At 38.2% G+C, this 9453-nt stretch overlaps 1 protein-coding gene across 1 annotated transcript in view; it reads left to right on the top strand.

The window, feature by feature from the left end:
- Positions 1-9453, top strand: part of Cdkl2 (cyclin dependent kinase like 2) — a 34696-nt gene that overhangs the window by 18328 nt on the left and 6915 nt on the right. Inside the window, exons 7-12 of the mRNA XM_028752613.1 lie at positions 1061-1149; positions 3449-3578; positions 5522-5817; positions 6366-6459; positions 8000-8123; positions 8298-8404. Of these exons, the coding sequence (XP_028608446.1) occupies positions 1061-1149; positions 3449-3578; positions 5522-5817; positions 6366-6459; positions 8000-8123; positions 8298-8404 (840 nt within the window). The remainder of the gene's footprint in view (positions 1-1060; positions 1150-3448; positions 3579-5521; positions 5818-6365; positions 6460-7999; positions 8124-8297; positions 8405-9453) is intronic.

The raw sequence follows: 9453 nt of genomic DNA, 5'->3' as shown, positions 1-9453 counted from the left end.
GGCAGCCAGGAGAAGGGCTTGAGGACTTGGAGACCTCAAACCTCAACCCCACACTGACGCACTTTCTCTAATAAGGCTACACCTCCTAATGGTGCCACTCCCCATGGGCCAAGTATATTGAAACCACCATACATATAAAAAAAATCTATAGATGACTGAGCAGATAAAACTCTGATGCCTGCTGACCTGAGTTCAGTTCCTGGGGGCTACATGGAAAAAGGAGAAAGCCAACTCCTACAGGTGTCCTCTCACCTCCACAAGTGCACTGTGCCTCATGTGCATGCACACAAAACACACACCCATCTACATACAGATACATGGCAATAAATGTAATTTTTTCAAAACTAAAACCAGGAAAATCTCTACGTTGCCATTGGCTAATGTTGTTTTTGTTTGTTTTGTTTTATATTTTTGGGTTTTTGGGACAAGGTGGTGTTATGTTGCCCAGGCTGGCCTTGAGCCTCTAACATATTCCTCAATCTCCCAAGTGTTGGGAAAACAAGTATGTACTACCACAGCTGGCAGTTGCTCTTATGTTTATTTAATCTCTTTTGTTTAAACCTTGCACTGTATTGAAGGAACCAGGTTGTGTTGTATAACTCCCACTAATGAAATCTAATGTATTCTGCTGCCTGTATTTTGTATAGACAAATAGTAGAATTAGAGGCCAGAATCAATTTTTTTTCTTGGAAATACTGCTTGTTAGTAAATTGTGCATGTGTTTGCATCTATAGATACTGAATGCTTGATAGGTCTGTTTTTGTGATATAAAAACCACTAGTGACCACTATTGTGATTTGTGCCTTATTTTGTTCACTGGCTGTAAAGAAGAAACCTAACTCTAGACAGCTGTTCCTTTTTTTTTTTTTGGTTTTTCGAGACAGGGTTTCTCTATGTAGCCCTGGCTGTCCTGGAGCTCACTCTGTAGACCAGGCTGGCCTCGAACTCAGAAATCTGCCTGCCTCTGCCTCCCAAGTGCTGGGATTAAAGGTGTGTGCCACCACCACCCGGCTAGACAGCTGTTCTTGAAGAAGACTTATATATGTTCTTGATTTTTCAGAAATGCTTGCATATTGACCCAGACAAAAGGCCCTTCTGTGCTGACCTTCTTCACCATGATTTCTTTCAAATGGATGGATTTGCTGAGAGGTACAGTACTGGCCTGTGCTCTGCAGGCTGTAGGGACCAGGGTCAAAGGGAAGGCTCCACAGCCACAGTCCTACTTGTTATCACTCCCTTGCAGGATATCAGCTGTCTACATCCTACTCCATTGGCCCTTGGCAGTAACACAGTCCTCAGGTGGTTCCTGTATTTATTAAACTGGAACTGCTGGATTTCATGAAATAGATCTTTCTGTCTTCCTGTGGTGACACCAACTGCTCATTCAGGTCACTGATCTCTGTGGTGTTGCTGCATCTGTGCAGTTGCCATTTCCTGTTGCTGCCAGACTCATGCTACGCCAGGCCCAGTGGTCCTGTGGATGCTGCTGATGGCTGAGTCCTTGTGGATGCCATTGCTGCCTCAGTGTCTGTGGGTGCTTCTCCAGGTTTTAGCATTAGCACTGCTGACCAAACAAAAGACAGTGAGACAAGTGGCTGTGGCTACATACCTGTTTGTATGATTATATATATATAATTATGTGTATCCATGTGTGTCTGAATTTGTGTACATGCACACAAATGCAGGTCCTCTTGTGGGTCAGAAGAGGGCAGAAGATATGGAGCTGGAGTTAGAGGCAATGGTGAGCCTCCCAACATTGGTTCTGGGAACCAAACTCAGAACTTCTGCAAGAGCAGCATGTATTCTTAGCTGCTGAGCTAGCTCTCTTGTCCTAAAGTTTTATCATTCTTCAAGTCTTTTAAAAAAACTAGCTTAATACAAGACATCTAGATTCTTACATTTGCTTGTATATTAATTTGTGAACTTTGTAGTTATTTTTGTTTGAAGAAATTGTGTGTGTGTGTGTGTGTGTTTTAATAGTCTTTTGAGGTAATTTAGTATTCTTTGAGTTTATGTCAAACTTAGATAGTATACCAGAACTTGGCAATTGTAATTTCTTCCTTCTATCTTGTTCCCTCTGTTCCTCCTTCCCTTCCTTGTTTCCTTTCTTTTTTTCTCTTTGTTTTTTATTACTCAAGGCAGGGTCTTGCATTGTACCATTGTACTTCGGCTGATCTGAACCTCACTCAGTAGCCTAGGCGTAAGCTTCTCTTGCCTTGGCCTGTGGCGTACTGGGATTTACAGGTGTATGACACCATGCTTAGCTATAGTAGTTTCTTTATTTAAAGTTTAGTTTACTTTCATTTTTATTTATATTGCATTTTGTGTGTGTGTGTGTGTGTGTGTGTGTGTGTATGTGTATCTATCATATATGTGTACTCACAGAGGCTGGAAGATTATGTTGGATGCTGTGGAGCTGACAGTTTAGACAGCTGTTCCTGCCAGAGACTGGGAATCTGGTGTGGGCCCCCTGGAAAGCAGCAAGTACTCGTAACTGCTGAGGCCTCTCTCTAGTCCCTTCTAGTAGTTTCTAAAAGCCTGTCTGTGGTGTGAAATCCAAAATGTGTCAATGAACTTTCTTTCTCTGTTTCATGAGAATCTATTTATGTCTGATCTTCTGACCTGACATTTTATCTGTGCATGCTTTTATGATATACTCTCACCATTTGAAGCATATTGGTAATGTTGAATTATATAGAATGTAGGTATGGTTCTTTATATAATATAAAATATTATACTCAATTTTATCAGAAAACTTTTGAACTATTGAAAGACCTCTAAGATCCCAAGTTAACTGAATTGTAATTTTTTACATGGAAATTTGAATTTTATTGTTTATAGATAATATTTTCAGCTGATTCCTTGCAGTGAGTAGCTGCTCACCTTGTTCATGTTCAAGGCAGAATGGCTGCCACATTCCCATCTGAATAAGCATGTTTTTTTTTTTTTTTTTTCTGTTAATCTTTCAAGTGAAGAATGTGTGGCTTGACTTGTGTTTGGGCCACCATTTGGGTACTTCTCTTAAGACACCCAGCACAGCCTGTGGTTCTTCTTGTCACATAAGCTGAAGAGATATGTTGTTCAAAGGTCCATTTAGCTTTAATAAAATTGACCCTTTTCACTGCTTCACTCTGAGCATCCTTAAGTGACCCAAATACACAAAATGTGCGCCTGTGAGGGGCGCAGGACTGCTAGCACGCTGCAACTGCATCCACCATTGTTTCCCAGTACCAGTGCTCACAGGCTGGTGCAGACATTCTCATGCTGAGACTCCCGAGAGGCTCTCCCTGCACCCCGAGGCCTACAGGCCAGCTTTTAGGAGCTATTCATCGTTTTTTAATAAAATTGATTAGTTTAACACTGAATTTTAAACAATTATCTTGAGTTTTTTCCTAGGTTTATCTTTCTCATTAATTTTATTTTAATTGAGAAATATACTTTTATATAGGTTTTCTCAAGAATTGCAGTTAAAAATAGAGAAAGATGCCAGGAATAATTCTTTACCTAAAAAGTTTCAAAACAGAAAGAAAGAAAAAGACGATGCATTAGGTGAAGAAAGAAAAACACTTGTGGTACAGGTAAATATTCATGCTTTAAGGTTTAAATCTGTAGATGAAAATAATGAAGATTAAGTTTTTAAAAAATTACATTTATTCATTTTATTTTGTATATGAGTATTTAACCTGTGTATATGTGAATCACATACAGGCTTGAGACCTGTGAAGGTCAGAAGAGGGTGTTGGATCCGTAGAACTGGACCTTTATATGGTTGTGAATATGGGTGTTGGGTACCAAACCATGTGGGTGTTGGGTATCAAACCCTGGCCCTCTATAGAGAACAAGTGCTCTTCACCATTGAGCAGTCACTCCAGCCCAATAATGAAGATTTAAAAAATTTTTAAATATTATTTATTATTATTTATATGAGTACACTGTAGCTGTCTTCAGACACACACCAGAAGAGGGCATCAATCCCATTGCAGATGGTTGTGAACCACCATGTAGTTGCTGGGAATTGAACTCAGGACCTCTGGAAGAGCAGTCAGTGTTCTTAACCAATGAGCTATCTCCAGCCTGATTTTAAAGTTTTAAAATACTGAGTAAATTGTTAACTTTCAACTTGGTTGTAAAACATACCTAAATAAACAAAAAGATAGTGTCTTTCCTACAGACACTAACTTAAAAAACCTCATAATATATTTTAAATGGTACTAGAAGGTGCAATAGTGTTGCTTAGAAAATCACCTAACATAAAATAATGACTTGAAGGATATAAGGAAATGTTGTATTCTGGGCCAAAGACAAATAACCATGCCCCAGGAATATGGATTTGAGTTACCCTGCATGACATGTTTTGCTGTAAGATCTTTATAGCCACAGAATGAAGAAGGTCATAAGTCAGAGCATTCACTAAACACACTGGTAGGTGTTAGGTAGGTGGCTACAGCAGAAGGGAACATCTTTTTTTTGTGTGTTACAGGTGTTAGCTTACAGCCTTTAGCTTTTGGGTTGGCAGAAACTTAGCAGTACAATCTCAGTTTACTGAGTAGTTTTGAGGGAGCTGGATCAGATACAGAATGTAAGTGACTATGAAAGAGAGTGAGGTAATCCAAGATAATTTTGACTGTAGACCTACATCCATCTCTCTGTAGTCACAGGTCTCACTCACCCAGTCAGTCTACAAAATCTGTGGAACAGATGCAACTTCAACAAGAATTTCAGTTCTACACACTCTTCCAAGAATACTGGGCATCTCTGTCCATGTACACATATAAACATACATGCATATGCACATGCTTACACACATGCATGTGGAGGTGCATATACACATCACATGTACACACACACATACACTGGGGAGCAAATGCATGCAACTTACTCTACTTTTCTTCCTTTTTTTTTTTTTTTTTTTTTTTTTTTCAAGACAGGGTTTCTCTATGTAGTTCTGGCTGTCCTGGAACTCACTCTGTAGACCAGGCTGGCCTCGAACTCAGAAATCCGCCTGCCTCTGCCTCCCAAGTGCTGGGATTAAAGGCGTGCGCCACCACCGCCTGGCTACTTTTCTTCCTTAATAATAGAAAATAAAGATACTACTTTTAGAAGTTTAGTATCATTTTAAACTTGTGATTCTGATATCTAATTAAAAGATTACTTTCCTGATAAGTTACTCCAGATCTGTTCTTGATAATGTTTCCACTACTATCAAGTGAACCAAAGGAAGAGTTTTCAATTTTATGTTTGCTGACTCTGAATATGTAAAAAAGCAGCAGTCACTCTGTATTCCTCTTCTATTTTACTCCCCAACTGAAATGTATACTCATAGACACAGACATATCTACTATCTGTCTGTCTATCTTCTGTCTATCATCTATCAAGTTGGTGTTCATCACATATAGACTTCTTGTATTTTCACAATAACTATTTGAATAAGAGTCTTGATTTAATTTTAACTCCATAGAGAATAGGAATGTAAAGTTTATTGTCAGATCATTAACTTGTTAACATCTTTATTAATGGTCAGGATACCAATGCTGATCCCAAAATTAAGGATTCTAAAGTGTTTAAAGTAAAGGGGTCAAAAATTGATGTCGAGAAAACGGAAAAAGGAAGTAGAGCTTCAAATGCCAACTGTCTCCATGACAACGGGACAAACCACAAAGGCTTGCCTTCCACAAGCCTCAGAGATTGCAGCAATGTCAACATTGATCACTCAAGGAATCCAGGCACAGCGATCCCTCCACTCACACACAATCTTTCTGCAGTTGCTCCTGGTATTAATGCTGGAATGGGGACTATTCCTGTAGTACAGAATTACAGGTATGAACGGAAAATGAGACAAAAAAAATGGTTGTTAATTTGTTCACGTTGTTTACTGTCAAAATTCTGGATGCAATTTCTATTTATAAAATAGCTCTTTAAATATTTTTGATCATTATGATGAGAAGTTATTAGAATTTTCCAAAAAAAAAAGAAAAAGAAAAAGAAAAGGAAAGCATTCATCTGAATTCTAAGAAAGTATTTTTACTGTTGTTTACAATGAAAAGAAGCTACAGCAGTTTAGTTTAATAACATTAAAGGCTATCATTAATAAAAGGAATAATTCGTTGTGAGCACCTGCTTCTGCATGGATGTTGGTGAGTTGTTAGTGGGACACAGAAGCTCCTTTGGGTGCTTTACTGAAAGGAGCAGCTGCAGGAAGCCCAAGGGATGTGATAAATGGTCAAAAGCTGCACCAGATTTCTGTGCATTTGTACTTGAGAATTCACATTAAGTTCTGATTAAACCACATATCCTTTAGCATGATGTCATTGATTTTGTGTTTGAAAATAATTATTGATGATTCTAACTTAAAATTTTTGTTACAGAGTGGAAGAGAAAACTAAGAAATACTGTAATCCATTTGTTAAAGCCAGCCAGCCTTCCCCGTCAGGGATTTACAATATGAATGTGAGCACATCCGTAAGTAACTGTTCTCTGCTGCAGAGCAAGCACTCGTCACCTCTCAGCCTGCGCTGCTCGTAAGCATGAGTGAAGAGTTAAGTTTTACTTGGAGACATAGAATACAACCTGAGTTACACAGTGCCAGCCTCACTTGTCAGAGGCATAACTCGAAATTCCCAATGTCTAAATAAATTTTCTAAGTCTGGTTGAAAGATTCTCTCACAATGCCATCTCATTTATTTTCGGCAGCATAATAAATTTTCTTAAGCTAATACTTGCAGTTCAATTCTTGTTAAAGAGTAAATGAGAAGATACCTTGTCTTACTATCTTACTAGATTTTTGGTAAAAATATTTTGTATAATCATGTAAACATTTATGATCATTCTGTTGTATATGAAACATAAATTGAATTAATTCAATCTTTGTGGAGTTCATGGTCTAGTAGATCAGCAAGATAAAGACACAATGGCATATTTAATATGAGAAGCATGTGTGTGGTTCAGAGATAGCATAGGGAGGAGCACTGCTCTCAGCAATGCCTTCAGAAGGCAGGTCCAAGACCACACCTCTTATCTTGATTAAAACTCTCACTTGACTTCTGTTCTCTGTGGAAGGGCCAGAATCCTGATAGGTATTAAATCCCTATATGAGTTAAGTCCCCAACTCTGTATTTCATCTGTTTTCCTCAATCTGTTCCAATTGTAGATTCCCTTTTTACTTTTATGTGATGGTCAGATATACCCCTCCTGGCCTTTGGGCTTTTACACTTCCTGTCTGTCCTGCTTTAGCACATTCTTCCCCAAGACAATCCAGCAGATGTTTTGTGTCCTCTTTAGTCCACAGGAAACCTTGAAGTCTTCTTTCATATTGAACTCATTTTAATATGGCATCTCATCCTCTATCACTGTCTAAACCCTCTTCTTACCTCATTTTCTTCCACTGTATATAACTGATAGCCTCTGTGATATATAGTCTGTCTTCTAGCAATGGGAAGTAACTTCCAGCTTAGTAGTTTGTGCTTTTGTTTTTCTTGTTGAGCATCCTATCACATACAGTAAGAACAATCATACATACAGTAATGTTTCTTTAGGCTGATAAAGCTGCTTGAGAGGGTCTGGGAGTGTAAGTATCAGAAGCTGGGTACCAAGAATCTAAAGGGATGGTAAACCTGATGGTGGGATAATGTGCATGAAGACCAGCTGGTCACAATTGCAGTAAAGAACACCAGCTGTTTGCTGAAAAACCCAGATGGTGGTCAAGGCTGACCCCTATGGCATGAAGAGCCAAGATGTCATGTCATCTTCAGCTGCCTATTGCTTGTTGAGTCTTCCACAAGATTGGCTAAGGGGAGAAAAGGAACTAATGAACAATTAGATTTTCTACTTGTTAGCAAGTTTGATAAATTAATGGGGTAAAACTGTTTTCTGTGTCAGTAATGTCCTTAAAGTTTTATTATTCCAGCCCTTGAAATGACACATGAGCATAGTAGTTACAAGAGGATGAAAGCCTGGCTCACCTTAAAGCTAATATATGTGTGTCAATCATTCTGGTAATTAGGTCTCAGGTGAAAAGTACCTTCTTCAGGCAAACAAGAAAAGGAAGGAATATTCCAAAGCAGATGTGCGATTGCCTGAACTAAACTATAACCATCTTCCTGAACTGAGAGCTTTAGAAGGCATAGGTATGTGTGTGTGCTTCTACTCTTTCAGTCCTTTGTTTATATTGCTAAATTTTAAGTTAAGTAAACTTAAAATAAGTTTAATTTGTAAGTACTTAACTTAAGTAAGTACTTACAAATGAGAAAAAACTAATAGTTCCTAATTTTTTCATTATGTTTTTGATTCTTTTTATCTAGCTCGAAATTCTAGGCTAATAAAGAAAGAGAACAAATGTCTTTCAGAATCTCGAATTCCCTCTTTGGCTGCCATTGACCTGCACACATCCAGTGTTGCATCACACCAGGTATGGAGGTGCTCTTCACAGGTGCAGCTCAGGTGCAGAGATGCTCATCACAGGTGCAGCTTAGATTTGATATGCTTCAGGGGGAAAGTGCTCTTAGGAATTTGGTAGGTCTCATATGGGATTGATTTTAGTTATAAGTTTATTATGCATAGAACTTTATTACACACACATTTATCTCAAAACTTCTGCCCTGAAATAATCCATTCTTTAATTTTAGCTTTTGAGATGGGGCCTTTATCTTTAAAATTGTTATAAACTTTATTATAAAAAACTTACATAAATAAAAACATAAAATATCAAAATTAACCATATCAGAAGTCTATATAACTCATGAACTTCTTTTTTTTATAGAGAGATGTACATAATTATTTCTTTTTTAAATTACATTCTTTTTTTTTTTAAGATTTATTTATTTAACACAAGTACACTGCCCTTGTTTTCAGACACACCAGAAGAGGGCATCAGACCCCATTACAGATGGTTATGAGCCATCATGTGGTTTCTGGGAATTGAACTCAGGGCCTCTGGAAGAGCAGTCAGTGCTCTTAACCGCGGAGCCACTGCTCCAGCCCCACTCATGAACTTCTAATAGTTAGAATTAGCATTCAGAATGGCAGCTGTGGAGCTTCACATTAAATTTTTTACTTTAAGTATTGAATATATTTCATGCACTATCTACCACCCAATCAAAGAAATTGTGGTAGAATTAGAACTAGAAGAGCAATCAGCTGTGCATCCTCTGCCTTAGCTCATGCCCATCACCTGCACCCAGGCCTTCCTCACCGCCTATACTCAGCCTTTCTCCTCTTTCCTTTATGTTGTGTATACTGGCATCTACATGTGTGTACATGTACACATGTACTTTTGGATAGATTCTGCATATGAGAGAGAACATGTTTTTTTCTAAGATTGTGTGTTTTCATTTAATATTATGCATTCCAGGTCTATCCATTCTCTTGCAAATTATACAACTTGATTTTTGCTTAGAGTTGGGTAATCTTTCACACACACACACACACACACACACACACACACACACACACACACAC

The sequence above is a fragment of the Grammomys surdaster genome, unplaced genomic scaffold, assembly GCF_004785775.1.
Source record: "Grammomys surdaster isolate TR1022 unplaced genomic scaffold, NIH_TR_1.0 125928, whole genome shotgun sequence".
Lineage (NCBI taxonomy): Eukaryota > Metazoa > Chordata > Mammalia > Rodentia > Muridae > Grammomys > Grammomys surdaster.
Note: the sequence above shows the minus strand (reverse complement) of the source record. Positions and strands in the feature narration are given on the sequence as shown.